Source organism: Gavia stellata, chromosome 1 (assembly GCF_030936135.1).
Source record: "Gavia stellata isolate bGavSte3 chromosome 1, bGavSte3.hap2, whole genome shotgun sequence".
Classification (NCBI taxonomy): Eukaryota; Metazoa; Chordata; class Aves; order Gaviiformes; family Gaviidae; genus Gavia; species Gavia stellata.
Window position 1 is genome coordinate 87,327,221 of NC_082594.1, and position 14,967 is coordinate 87,342,187.

A 14,967-nucleotide genomic window follows, 5' to 3' on the forward strand; every position below is an offset into this window, starting at 1 on the left:
GCCCAGTCAGGCTGTTGGACACTGAGGCCACGTTCCGTCCCCTCCCCCTGCCTGCCCATTAGCACATTTGGGCTGGCAGATAGCCTGAGCTGGGGCTCGAGTGCTTGCTGTGGGAGGCCTCCCCTCCCCAAGGGATCAGCAGACATCTGCCTGCTGCACTGCCTACCAGTGAAACCATTGCAGGACCAGGCGGGTTTTGATAGACCTGTTAGTCAGACATGGCACAGCCAACATGCTGTGGCATAGGAAGATTTGTTACAAAACGCTTTGTCGGTCCGGGGATTAAATCACTTACTAGTTAGCTTGTGGCAGACAACCTTTTCTATTCCCAACATAGATGCAACAGGGTCAAGAAGGCAAAGGAAAAAAAAACCAAGAACCCAGAGATTTGTGCATCAGGGCTTGTTTTATCTAGCTTGAGACCATTTCCCAGAGGCCAAGGATGCTCTCTGTTTTGGTGGAGCATTTACTGACACTCACAGAAAGTCTCTGGGAGGCTGCAGGTAGATGCCTCCCCTGTGCAAAAGGTGAAGCAGAAAGGTGTAACTCTCAAACTGGAAGCAAATTTTGGGGATTTGTAGGGGGGAAATAACATATGGCAGCTGTTTAATAACGTAATTAGTGATGTATTCTAACAAAATTGCCTCCTTAAGATCCTGAGAAAGCTGAGCTGAGCTGGTTCCTCTGCCAGAGAAATTAAGCTCACCAAAAGGAATGAAAATGGGAGTTTAAATTTCAGTGGAGCCGGGGGATTTCAGTCTGACTGTGCCTTGTTTGGTGTCTGTCACAGACTTTGCAGCAGCTCAGCTTTCTCAGGATTTGCAGAGAGTGGTAATTTTGTTCAAATGCAGGGCTAATTGCAAGTAGAGGAGTGGGCGTGTATGAGAGGAGTTGCACGGCGAAGGAAAGCACGTCACTAAGCTGTAAAGGTAGCAAACAGCAAAAAGGATAGCAGAAAAACAGAGAACGCCATCAGGGCGGCCGCGGTGTCCAGCAATCAGGATGTGCAGCCTGAAGACAATGGGATTAGCCTGGGTGGCATTAGGAGGCACTGGCAAAGAACAAAAGGGGCCTCAAAGGAGAGCTTCAACCCTTGAAAAGAGTGTCAGCACAGCAGTGGGTGACAAAATTTATGATTGACTGTGTTGTACAATTCTTGCACGGGCAGTTACATGCACTCATAGCCCCGGGTGCAATCACTGGTTCCGCTGGTACCTCACTGAAAGGGGAAAACCATGCAAGCTTCTGATGGCTGGAACTTTTACAGGGAAAGTGAGTCACAGAAGCGCAGGAAACTCCATTGAAAATTTCTAGGGGCTATTCCATATATTTAGAGCAGATTTATGAGAAACGGGGACCTAGAGATTCTCTGTGTCCAGAGAGCGATGTGTTAGCCAGCTGGGTTGCAACGGTGACCTTCTACATGGCCCTAATTCAGTACTGTCTTCCTGAATCGTCACTTTACAAGGACCGATCATCTCTCGATCCATCTAAATACCAATGTTAACTGTTTCTCTCTGGTCACCTTTCACTCAAGTGCCTGATGTTCCTATTTATTGCTCTTGGGAACTTGGTTTATAAGGGGGAAATAATGGAACGATAAATAGCCCAACAGAGCCAGGAGGTGTCTACACTTAGCACATCGTGGAGCTCAGGGCATGCTCTTTTCAACAACAAATGACAGCACAGTGTAAGAAGTCCGACCATTTTTTCCTGAACACCAACAACCTAACCATTCCTGACCTTTTAGAGTTTCACCCACCCAGCCACAATCTCCAGCTCCCTCTCCTGAGAAAACGTAACAGTAGATACAAATATTTATGGCATTTTAAGAAGCGAGGGCAGAGTACAAAACATTCAGAAACTCTTCCTTGTGGAAAGCAGAATAATGAAAAATAATAACACGCCATTTACTAGACTGATGTATTCTTTATCTGCTGAATTTAATGCAAATGGCTTTACATTCACTTGAAGACACAGCAGAAGCTTCATTGTTACAAAATTTAGTACCCGTGTGTTCTTGTATTTGGAAGGTACTCTTCTGAATTTAGATCCTGTGTGCTGCAAAGTTTATGCAGCTTTATTTCTGCTCCAAAGTTACAGAGTTGTTCGGACTTGGGTGGGACAGGGGACAAAATTACTGCTTCAGAGAAGAAACCCTCCTTTTTAGCAGTATGTGAAACAGCTACCTGACAGTGGATTCAGAGAATGAGGGCAGCTGGGGAAATGCAACCCGTGACTCAGCAGCCAAGTGAGGGTGAAAAACAACCTGATGCATTGACTGCTGTTCTGAGGTCATCTGCAAATCCCATTAGGCCACGTTTTCTACTTAAAAAAGGCATTACCTGAGGCCTTATTCTTCCTTAAGGAGACAGCCCTGCTGTAGTAGCATGACTCACATACAAATCCACCAATTTAAAAAAAGAAAATATGTTTTAAGCTCAGCTGTATATCTAATCAAGTACCTCAGATGCTTTATGGTGCCAAGGGTTTCACCAACACCTACAGGAAATCAATCAAAGCCTTTAGCAGAAGGGTGAGGGAGGGGAGATTCGTGCATAATCTCATTCCCGCCTACTGAGAGCCGTCGAGAGCAGCAGTACCACCACCTTCAGTGTTTGTATGGAAAATACTAAGGACTTGGGATGTGTTAGCGTGACGCCCGCCGCCCTCTCCCCCGCTGTGGGTGGAACAACGCGGCGTCTTGCCCTGTTTGAGCTCCCCCAGCCTCAGCAGCAGCAAGGCATTTAAGGGAAGGGACCTGCTGTTTTTCTTCCCTGCTCTTTCCTTTATACCAAATCCCGTCCCCTTTTCTGCATGCCGCTCATAGCTACAGCACCGAGGCAGTGACTGAGCCTGGGGGAGGCAGCCCCAGCCGGGTGGAGGTGATGTGCTGATGCGTTTCAAAGACCTGCCGTCAGTGCTCTGCTGCCTGACCCTGCCTGCATCGTGCCCCTGTAGTCCTGCACCTCTTCCCATGCAGCCTCAGAGCTGTTCCCATTTGGGGTGAGGGCAGAAATCCCCTGTCCGCAGTCCCTCTGAGGCCCACGCTGAGCAGCGGCTGCCTGCCTGAGGAGTGAGCCCTGAGGAGCACCAGCCGCACAGACCACCGGGCCAGCGGCACGGGGAGGGAGGGCAGCGCGAGCCCCCCAGCCCGGCGTTTGAACCCACACAGGCCGTGCTGCCTTCCAGGCTCATTAAAGGCACTTGTCATTCAGGATTGAACCTCGGGGTTGAGCCTAAACGTTGTCCTTCTCCATGGTGGGGACCTTTCGTGTTTCAGGAAGCCGTGGGTTTGCAATGGCAAGCCTGGACATGGTGGCTGGTTGCTGGTCCAGGCTCTAGATCACCCTAGCAAAGTAAATTCAGATGACATGGAGTCAAAGCACTGGCTCTCTTCTTCAGCAGACTTCCCCTCCACTAATCCCCTGAGAGTACAACGTGGCAATGCTGCTAGGGAAAAGAGACCCGAGGAAAGATCTTTTTTGCCTTGCATAACAAGGCATAAGAGAGAGAAACAGATACAAAATACTCCCTTGTCAGACCGAGGTGGGTTTTTTTTTTTTTCCCCTTTACCCTTTAGCAAATTATTCCCATTCCACAGCTGTCAGACTGGCGGACTTCAGCAATAAGAACTGATAGAGAGATCCCAAACATCTGATCTCGTTGCTGCATGGACTTTTTAAGAAAGCATAAAAATCAAGACCACAGGGGATTTTAACCATTTTTTAAGTATTCAGCTACTGAACGTTTTGCCCTTTAACAGATTAGATGTTTTAATAAAAAAGAAGTGGACAAGAAACAGAAATACATCTCATTTCTGTTTTTCTTTAAGTCCCGGCTGCCTCCTACAGTGGTGAACCTACCTCTCCAAGCAGGGTAGCACACAACAGGAGGATTTAGGGAGCTCTGTACCAACCCACAACACCTCCATCAACAAAAAGCCTCTAACCCTTCTTCACTTCCATATCTCTTAAAAAAAAAAAAGAGTGCTTTAAAATCAGCCGCCCCCTAAAAAGAGCAAAGGAATAAACTGATGAGAGATATAGCTAGATTAGTTGCTGACTGCAAAATTTTTTGATTGTGTAAAGATCCATACAAATGAAACACTTTTTGTGATGGGGCATGGAGACTTGGGTCTCCAGAGTTCCTGCTTGAGCCTGAGGTGAGTAGTTGCCGTACTGCATGGCATGGGCTTGAATGGGAGGGTGCCTCAAGTAGCTCCTGGTGGGCTAGAAATGTTGCTTCTGAACACTAGCTGTCCTCCCTTTTAGTGCTTGATAAAAACCCCTCTAAACACCTGAGGAGACTGAGGTTCATTGCTTATGGGAACCTTAGCATGTGCTGAACTTTCAGCCAGTGGAGATGGCTGTGTCTTGGCGCAGGGTCAGTCACGGGATAAAAGTAATGCTTGAAAGCAAACAGCTGTAGCCTTCCTACAAGAGCTTTCATGAAAGCATCCTGAGGACACAGGCACCCTGAGCCAGGAAAACATACACCGCTATGAAAGCCAAGACTGGGTGGGAGGGTCCCGAGGGCTCTGGGGGCAACTGGGAGGCTGCGCTCAGGCCGTGGCCGGCTGCTGCGTGTACAGGTGTGTTGGCGTGCGAGGGGCAGCAGGGACAGAGCCGCCTGCCCCGCCGGCTGGCTGCTCCCCCAGGGCTGCCCTGGCTTCTCCTGGTCAGCGCTCAGCTAATCCTGGCACTTCGCTGGCATTTCCCAAGTTTCTACAGAGTCATCAAACAGTTTCTTCTGGGGGAAACGGTGTGTGAGAAGTTGAAATGTTTTGAAGCTTTCTAAATGAAACTTTGCAAATGCTCACATCAGAGTAACATTTCATCCCCAACCTTTGCTTGATTTTGTTTTTAGAGAAGCAAAATCTTTCTTTTTTATTTTTTCCTTTAAAATGCTCCCAGTACTAGTTAGAACAAATATTCTAAAACCTCTAATGAATAAATAAATAAACCTATAATGCAAACAGCTCTGGTTTGGTGTGCTTTGCCGCTGGGTAGGCTGTCATGAATGCACTTTTACATACAGTCTGTAGTCTGCTGCTGAACCTTCAAGTAATAGTAGAGTAAAGAAACACCACAAGTGACAGTATTACTGACTATTGAACAACATTTTTCAGTATCAAAAATAAGAGACAAAAAGAAGTGGACTTTTCTAGGAAGGAAAACGACATGTCATTCCAAGGCCACCACCATAAATGTAATCTTGAATGCCCTATCAGCGCTCTTGGGCCAAGATCTGATCCCTGATCACCTTCCTTAGCAGGATGCTTCCGGGGCTTCCTTTCCTTGTAATAATGAAGTCACAAGCATATTTAACTGCAGTACCAGAGATGTGATTTCTGACAGTATGTCACTAATATTACTACACCTTGCACTATTTCTTTTCTTCTTTCTTTGCGGGTCAAGACTTTACATTCTTGAAAGTTTTTCTCCCTCCCTCCTGAAGGTAATAGTTAGCAAGAAGGAGGAGTTACAATCGCAGCACTTTTTTTCTGGAACTTAGCAGGTGTGAAATGTACTCCTAATGATCTAGTTAAATGTTTCATGAAGGTTTTTGATAGATCTTCATATAATCACATTAATGATACATTCTTCCTTTCTCTATTCCCCCCCCCCCCCTTTTTTTTTTCCTTTTTCTCATTACAGTTGAAACTATAGAGGAAAAAACAGCAGACTCCCTGCGAGATTTGTACAGAGCCTTGGAGCAGGCCAACCTGTCTCCGTTAGGAGAACACCGGATTTCCACTAAGCTGGAGTATAAGAAATCTTTTATAAAGAGATGTAGCGATCCAGTAGTCAATGAAAAACTGCACCAGCTGCGAATTCTGAAAAGCACTTTAAAGGTGAGATAAAAGAGGGAGGAAAAATCCTGCCCCAGGGTTGGATCGGACTGTATTGTATTCGGAGATTAATTGTGCACAGCTGGCATCCAGGCTGAACCTAGTGTGCGAAACAAGCGAGGGAGACATGGGGGAACGCTGTTTGCAAAGCAGAGAAAAATGTGCTTGGGAGAGCAGTCGGAGTGGCAGGATCAGTTTTTATTTCTGCGTAGATAAAATCTCTGTCAGCTGCTCCTCCTCTAGCTAGTTTAACAGAATTTGACACCAAATTATCAGAGGAGTCCTTAATCCCTTTTTTGTCCCTGAACATTTTCGTTTAGCAAAACGCATTCAACCTGTAATTGCCAAAGTCTAAAGTTAAGCAAGGCCAGCCTTTTAGAAGGGAACAGTACCTTTTACAACACTTCATTATTTTCTGATTGCTAAGCTTGTCCAGGAGGAAACCGTGTGCGTGCTTTCTGCATAAGCTGATAGGATCATTGTATTTAACCAGAAGGATTGATTAAATAAATAGATAGTGGTAATGATAGATTTGAAGATTTTTATGGCTATTCTAAATGTACCACAGCTCATTTAGCCTCCCTGTCAGCTGCTTTGTTTGTTACAGCAGTTTCAATTCTGTCTTAATAGAGATTTCAGCAAACAATATACTGGATTTCTCCAGGGACCCTGTTAACTATATTAAATTACCACATTTTAAGTCACTAGATAATTGTAGAGTGGATTTTGTAACAGCTTTCATCAGAGGGCTTTATCAGCATTAATTAATTTAGTTTTCCATCACCTAGAGAAGCATTTAAGCAATATTATTTTCACGCTGTGGGGCTCCCATCCTGAAAAAATCTTACTCATGCTTAACTTTCTGCACTGTATCATTTCATTGAAGGCAACTACTACTTGTAGTATTATCTGGGTATTGGATTGGAGGCTGGCAGAAAAAGTCAAGATACACGGGCTTTCCACACAACTTCTACAGCATGAGAAACTGAAACAAAATCACAGTTCTCTCAGACATGTCAGGGTGGCAGGAGGTTCACACCGTATCTGTGCTTTCGCACCATAGCGGGATCACTCATACCAAAGCTGTGGTTCAATGTCAGCAGCTTGCTGCCATACTTCATTGTCTTTCTTGTTAGCATTTATTGATGACTGAGCTACATTACGCCAACGGCTTCCTACAAATGGAATTGCTTTCCTCCAGGGAATTCCAAAACCAGCACAAACTCTTGACTCGGCAGATGCCCACTTTCGTGCTTCTCTGGGACTTCTTTCTTTTGGACCAAGCAAACACAATTTGTTCATTCGCTGTCCATGAGCCATGTTTTCTAAACTTGTTGTCATTCTTGTTTAGACCTTGATTAGTCTAAACCATTCTTAAAGTACACAACACCAATAATTGAAAACACAATGGCAGCAAGTACCAAAGACAGATAATTGCTGTTCCTTGCATACAGCAACAGTGTAGAGTGGCACATGCTGTTTTGCAATGGCATCATGATAACTCATGATGAGTTTCTAGCTCCATTATAGCCCAACACACCACCTCTGCCATACTGCTGGTAGCTACTGCTGTTACCTTACCAGTTATTCCTTCTTTTTAGCAGTGCCTTTGATTTCTCCTTCCTGAATGCAGCCAATTGCACTGGCCTGTTGGAGTTGCTGTTCTGAACTCTCCTTGAATTTATCCAAATTAATAGTAGCCTGAGACAGCCCTCCAAATTGCTTGTAGGTCTATTTGTCCATAGGCTCTCTGTTCCATCATCTAAGTCCTTAATGAAAGACCCCTCTGCTCTCTTTCCTGTGACACAACACAAAACTATTCTCCTGCCAGTGAGTATGAGCTACGTGGCCGGTAGTGCAGAGGTGTGGGTACCAGCCACAATCTGCAAGAAGCAGGTTATGGTAGTTCAAGCAGAGATATATGGAAATTGGGAGTTCCCATGGTTTAATTTCCACTGGTCATTCTCGGCTTGCACCTCCGTTTCTGAAAATGAGTATTCTAGCAGACAGTGTTAATTAGCTGCTGTTTGCAAAGCATGAAAAATACCTTTCAACCTCCTGCTTATGGGTGATGTCTTTGGCCGTTCTGATCCTCTCCCATCAACGTGGGCTGACACAGCTTAATATTTCCCTTTAACATGCTCCCCAGAAAGATTTAACGTACTCGTAGTATGGAAATGGAAAATGTGGGTTACCGATGAGGAGCATGAAACCTGTCTGGCAGGGAGGATGGAGGGGAGGTTTCTGGTGACCATACGATACCTACGCAGAGGAGTAGTGCTGGTAACCTGCATCTTAGCTGTGTTTCCAAGGCTTAAGCCTGCTGCATCCAGCTTCCAATGCTTGCAACAACCACAAGTGGCTACGGGTTTATCAGAGGCTTACTCTGACCGTACCGGCTGCCTGTCATCTCTTGATAAACTAATCACTGGCCAGTGATTATGATACAGCCACATCCCCTGCCTCGATGACGGGTAAGGAGGTACGAGCAGCTATGGTAGATTTTACCCATTTCTGCCTTCTCTTTGCCGCTGCAGTGGTAGGAGGAGGTTGCAGCCAGACAGCCTGTCACATGCACTGGATCTTTAATGCAGATGAGTTACCATTAACCTGGGGGTCCTTGCACAAGCCTTTGCAACGTAGCACTCAGACGTCCCCATGACAAGCCTGGTAAAAAAGGCTTAGCTCTGCTGGCGGGCGAGAGGCCATCTGTCTGGATCCCACGCACCCACGCAGTATTCCTTATGCTGATCAAGAAGAGCAAACAGATGGCACTTCGTTGCGTGAAACCCATCTTGAGAAATGCAAGCAGCTAGTAGTAAACAGTACAGGGCTTGCTTTTTCTTTAACTGAACAAGGGGCGAGGAGGGGGAATAGGGACTATTTCTGAGGATGCTGGGCAAGGCGAGGGAAGCCCTAGCCCCGCAGGGTGATGTGTGACACAAGGGCTCCTGTTTGTGAGCAGCTGTATAGCAGTCGCATAGTCCCCCTGCTTTTCGGGGCTCCGTGGCTTGAGTTTGCTCCCCCTGTTCTCTCCTTCCACCCATGTGATGATTGGTTTTGGCAGTGACTCATCACTCGCATTGACTCTTTGCTTGTTCCTTTTCTCTCACAGGCCAGGGAAGGAGAAGTAGCCATTATAGATAAAGTTCTGGATAATCCAGCTTTGACGTCTAGAGACTTTCAAGAATGGAAACAAATGTACCTTGATCTCTTCATGGACATCTATCAAAGCAGCACCCCGAGGGACTCTGTTAATGGCTCGTCTGAGGTGGATGCACTTATAGCCGCCTTAGCACACACTCACTCTTACATTGAAACACACGTATAAATGTCTCTCTTTTTGTCCATTTGCTACACTCCAGCTCTTTACTTAAGTGCATAAAGTAGTTTTTATATCAATATATGGGAGCTCTAGTAAATTATATTTTAATGTTACTCAGCTCTGTGTAGTAAACCTTCAATGGTCAACGATACCATGTCTTTAATGAGGATTTGTATATTTTATATGCTACCAATGCTCTGCTTGTGTTTACCTTCTGTGAAATAACAAACATGATCTTTAGCTATTAAAAAAGAGTATTTAAAAGCATTTTTGGAAGACTCTGGCCTTCACGCAGGAAGTTCCACAAGCTAAAGGTTTTGTTATCGAAGGTCACTTTTACAATGATATTTTATATTATATAATTCCAGTATTGCATTGCATTTTTGGAGTGCAGGTACTGTCTTGGTGGTGGGAGAAAACCAATTTTTATATTTAATGAGAAACTCTGGGAGTTTTCTTAAATAACAGGGAAGAAGTGTAATGCAGTGGTTGTGTTTCAGTTTTGTCAAACACACAAAAGGGTGAAAATCAGCAGACAGAAATGACTAATGTGAATTTAAGTACCAAAAGGTTAGGTCTTATTTCCTTGTGCTTTTTTAAAGCCTGTTGCTAAGGTTTACTATCAGTGCAAAGGGATGCTGATTTCTATTCTAATTAAGATCAAACTATGTGTTATTTGTTTCTTAATCACATTTGGTTGATTTTTTAAAAAAATTAGTCATGATACTGTCATTTATGCTGCTTTTGTACTGAAAGTATCAGTATAATGTGCAGGTTTTGCGAAAGAGGAAATGCAGACTTCAAACATTCTTGATAGCAGCTTTTCTCTTGCCCAGAAAAGCAGCAGTGGAAAAGGTTCCCAACGAAATGCTCCAACTCTGAGAGGCTTTGAAAATAGAAAAGGAATGAATAGGATTTTTCAAGTAGTCTCCTATGTGTTTTCTGAGCTGTGAAATTTGGCCGTATTATATGCAGGGAAAATGTGTGAGGAGCAGAGCTGAGCACAGAACCTGAAAAATAACTGAGGAGTAAAAAAGCCTCTCGTTTGCTTTTGAAGGGGAAGGGATGTCTCTGGGTTCTGCTGAGTTCACAAGCCAATGAAAATGTTTTAAACTTCCATGAGATTTGAGATGTGCTGGAGACAACCCAGTGAATGTGAGTAGAAATAGCTCCTTAGAGTTAGGCACATACCTGTAATAGGGAAGTGGAAGGGAAATTTTAAATCATGCATTTACTTTTTGTGGACTTGTTTTCAAAAAGTGATCAGAGCATGACAAAATATTTCTGCTGCTTTTCAGTATTTTGCTGCATAAGTTAGGACTCACAACTTGATTTAATAATGCTCATGTGAAAGGGAAAAGCCTGCTTTATACTTTTTACAGTGAGTTGTACTCTTAACCAACCTTAGACTATTGCCTGTACAGCTCAGTGAATGTACTTTAAACTTTATGAGCTCTGATATTTCCTGGCAGTTATATCCATGAAGGGATGAAGGAAAGAATGGACAGATTTATTTTCGCTCTCCTTCTTTCTTTCTTTTTATTCCTCTCTCTTTCTCTCCCTCTGTTTCTTTCTTTCTCCCCTTTCTCTCTTTCTTTTTCTTTTTCTCTCCCTCTTGGTCTCTTCCTTTCTTGTTATTTTATTGCATTTGGATTGCAAATGTTTTGCAGATTTTGCACAATTGTACAGAAGAGTGGCCTTTCTGTAGCCCATTTTCAGTAATCCTATATTCAAGTCGATATGGATGACAAATCATGTATTAACGTTTGTATAGAATCCTGAATCCAATGTAATATTTGTACCATTAGAAGAATATTGTTTGTATAAACCGGACATTTATTTACTGCATGGGTACTGACTTGTATATCAAATTTGTGAGGTTTTTGTAAATTTCTCTTAAGAAATGCTTGACTTGAAATGGATTGTGCTATTGTTCCAAGCATTTAGATTCTCTGGCTATTGTTTTACTGGACCAAAAGTAAATATATTCATATAAAAAAACCTCTTTATATCTGATGGATGTATATGCACATAGTGTAGTCAATTCCTTGTCAAAACCAAGGCAGTTCAGAAGACTTAGATCTGTTGCTATGCAACAGCTATTCTGCCTGCACTTTACATTAGTAAAGTCAGCTTGATTGCTTTAAAGGTGAAAATTAAACATTACAGTTTTTTAAGCTAGTCTAGTGACAAAGAACATGTGTCCTATCCGTTGTGCTGCCTTCTTTTAAGACTATTAAATGTTCTTCTAGATATATTTTTATTGTATTAACTCTCAGCCTAGAAAGGGAACACTGTAAAATGAAGTACAATAAATTTAGCTTTTAAATGAATATTTGTGACTTGAGATTCAATTTACTCCGTACCAAAGTGATTCTGTGGCAGCTGACCATTTTGCCTGCATTTCACAGATCCATGTACCTTAAAGTACCCCCATAATCTGTGCCTTCAAACTCTGCCAGCATGGCCAAAACGAAGTAAGACTATTGCTGTTTTGATGTAGGCAGACACTGAATAAAGACTTCTGAAAACTTTCAGTTACCTCCCTCTCCATCATACTCTTTGATGAAAGTAAACCTTTTTTGACTGCCGGATTCTCTCATGTACTAGTTCAACAGCTATGAACAATTTTACCATTACGAGCAAGTATGATAAAGCAGCGTATGCTACCAAGGCAAGTATCAAGGCATAAGTTACAGCAACGCCTGTAACATGTTTCTTTCTTAGAGTCTAATAATAACTGTACCCATTCAGCTCTGGCCATCTAAACTAACACAAGGTTTGGATACAAAACAAATGTACCGTACCGGTAGTGTGCGTCTTTAAAATAAAGCAAAATAAGTATCTGAAAGGCATGCTACAACAAAGGCTGCTCAGAAAGAAGTGCCTTCTATGAAACAGTCACTTTTAACTTACGGCCATAACTGAGTCTACATATCAAAAAATCCATGCTTTCTGTCCAGTAATTTAATGCTGGTTAGCTAAGACATTCTTGCCCAGTATGTAGCATATCAAATAATACCTTTTCCTTGGCAGTACTTATTATTAGTTCTCGTAGGCATCAATTTTCTAGGCTTTATACATCTCGCTTTCATTTTGCTTAGCCATAGCATAAAAATTCAATAGCACTTACCAGCTGGGAAAATTACCTCTGATTAAGAAAACAGAAAAGGTGGATAATTTTTTTTAACCTTTGAAAAATCTGCCTTGCAACACCTATTAATTGCTATCTAGGTATTATTCTTCAAGAGTCAAGGATTACGATTTTCGCTCATCACCTCTAAAAGTGCTACTTGCTGCGTCCTTCCTCAGTGAGATTGGCTTCCAGCTCTATAAATCCCAGCACCTTTTCCCATGCTGGAGCCAGACTTTCTTGCCTGTTTCCACCAAGCATTTGGCTTATCAAAGCAAAACCTCCACTCTGTCACGTTCAGTGCCATGGCAATTTTCTTCTTCTTCTCCAGGACCCACCTGCTGGCTCATCTCCTGGGGTGATTATTCCGCGGCGCGTGAGCTCAGCAGTTCGGTGGCCTCTTCTGCTGGCTGTCACTGTCCTGCTCATCCGCCAGTTCAGAGAGCTGCAGCACCGCGCACTGCAGCCCACACCAAGGCACGGGGGCTTTGCAGATCTCTTCCCAGCCATCGTTGTCGATGTCGTAACCAACCACGTCTTGCGTGGGGACTTCCCGTGAGTTTTGCCATTTCTTTCCCCCGATAAGAAGAGCTGTTTCCTCTACCACTGCCAGGCCATAGCAAAATCGATCATAGATCAGTGGTCTTAACCGAGTCCATTGGTTTTGATCAGGGTCGTATCTTTCTATTTCAGAGAATGGTTCATATAATCCTAAAAAAGTGAATATGGCTTCTCTTATTGTTGCCATCTGATGCCCAAACCGAGCAATGCTCATGGGGGCTTGTTTCATCCACTGCCCTTCAAGTGAGCTCAGAGAATATACATCCTTGCTTGTGTTGTCTGGGTCTGAGTACTTGCCACCCGAGATGTATATAGTATTCTTGCAAATGGCACTGGCGTGACCATGTATCTTGCATGGCAATTCCCTGGCCTTCATCCATCTGTCCCTGCTGATGTTGTAGACTTCCACAGACGAATGCAGTGACCCGTCCTCACCTCTTCCACCAATGGCAAAGATATCCTTGCCTAGGACACAACAAGAAAACTGACATCTCTTTTCCAGCATGCCCGTGATCTGGGTCCACGTGTTGAATCTCGGATCGTAACGATGGACCTTGTTCGTAACCGATAAGATCTTTTTGGTTTTAGTGGCACCACTTTCTATTTCCCCACCCAAGACGTAGAGGAAGTTCCCCACCACGCACACGCTGTGGTTCTGCACCCTGTCCCGCACCTGCGTGAGAGCTCGCCATTTGTGATTGTAAACGTCGAAGGCCACCACATCGGTGACAAGCCCCTCGCTTGCTGTCCCTCCCCCCAGCAGAATGATCCGAGTTTTCTGGTTCCTCAGCGTGGTGGACTTATCCTGCAGGACAGGCTGTTTGAAAACAGATGTATGGTAATTTATTGCTTTAATGATCAAGCACTTAATACCTGCAGAGAGGGGCACTTCTGACTGTGTGTAGGTTTTTCTCAGCTCTTCCACCGGGATGAGGCCATATCTTATGTGTTCTAAAAGGCTGCTTGTATGAGCCAGCCTGGATTTATCCTGCTTCAGCCACAGCAGCACAAGATTCAGCAGGCGGGTTTCTTTCACCATGGGGAGATCTGGTGATTGAACCACTGCTAGCAAAGACCTGAAGTTTAGCTCGAGCAGTCCTGACAAATCCAAGTCCAGCAGCTTCCAGAGATTATTGACAATGTATTTTTCTGTTGCTGCTAAGGCGTCCGGCAGGTAGAACTTCCTGGACACATTGGCAGAGAAGCAGCAGTTTTCCAAGGCAAGATTGTTAACTAAGTACTGATTGCACAAGCCGATAGCATCAGTCACTTGCAAGTAGCTTGCAGCTTCCAAGGTATCTTCCAGGCTTTCAAAGGAAAGGGGCAACAAGGAAGTGTAAATGAAATCCAGGACATGCTGGAGACCGGTGGGTGAGACAACTTGCAGGTGAATTACACTGGCTTTAGACTCTTGGGTGTAACTTTTGAACATGGCTCGGAAATAGTCACTGGAGCATGCCAACAAGGACTTGTGTGCAGGAAACTCATTTTCCTTCACTTTCAGCAAAATATCGCACAGAAAGCCCTCTGATCTCAGGGTCTGGTACTGGGCGAGCACGGCTGTGCAGTGCGCTTTGCAGTAGGACAGGAAGTAGCTCATGGTAGGCAATGCAAGGCTTTCCCCTTGAGTTATTAAAGCTAAAATGCAATTAGATATTGAAACAGCTGCCCTACTCAACAGCCATTGCTTGAATGCCCAGCAGACCTCCAGCTGTTAGAGAAAAGCCCAACCAAAGAAAAAGAAATCAGTCTCTTGCCTGGCATAGGGGGACGGTTAGTAGATTTGTAGTGAATTCAATGCTTTCCTTCATAGAAAAAACAGCTGAATGTCGTAACAGCTGTAGGATGCTTACTTTTCTCGCCTCCGTCACTTCTGCAGGGATGAATGGTCCACGGTTGTGCTGAGCACTTGCTTGGCTGGCCATCAGGTGACAGATGAGGGAGCTAGATGACAATCCCAACAAATGACACTTTCTGTCTGCTCAGCCGTCGCCCTCGACCCTTCTTGCTCCGCAGGCAGATCAAATAGATCCTCTCTGGCTGGCAGCGCATGGCTCTGAGCAGACACAGATGAGAAGGGAGCGCTGGCTTTTC

The 14,967-nt window shown here is 44.2% G+C and overlaps 2 protein-coding genes across 5 annotated transcripts in view; one reads left to right on the plus strand and one right to left on the minus strand.

Annotated features, from left to right (window-relative positions):
• The window catches only part of CNKSR2 (connector enhancer of kinase suppressor of Ras 2), a 217,930-nt gene extending 208,413 nt beyond the window's left edge, over positions 1–9,517 (plus strand). For all 4 annotated transcript variants that reach the window (XM_059824755.1, XM_059824762.1, XM_059824768.1 and 1 more), the window contains 2 exons: positions 5,661–5,857; positions 8,970–9,517. In XM_059824755.1, the coding sequence (XP_059680738.1) occupies positions 5,661–5,857; positions 8,970–9,185 (413 nt within the window). In that variant the 3' untranslated portion in view covers positions 9,186–9,517. The remainder of the gene's footprint in view (positions 1–5,660; positions 5,858–8,969) is intronic.
• Positions 9,518–10,771: 1,254 nt separating this feature from the next.
• On the minus strand, positions 10,772–14,609 carry KLHL34 (kelch like family member 34). The gene has a single exon (XM_009809899.2). It carries the CDS (start codon positions 14,471–14,473, stop codon positions 12,695–12,697), a length of 1,779 nt encoding a protein of 592 aa, XP_009808201.1. The 5' UTR covers positions 14,474–14,609; the 3' UTR covers positions 10,772–12,694.
• Between the last annotated feature and the right edge of the window lie 358 nt (positions 14,610–14,967).

Excerpts from the sequence above, each read along its gene's own strand:
- KLHL34 (XM_009809899.2), bottom strand. The coding sequence starts at position 14,473 with ATGAGCTACTTCCTGTCCTACTGCAAAGCGCACTGCACAGCCGTGCTC.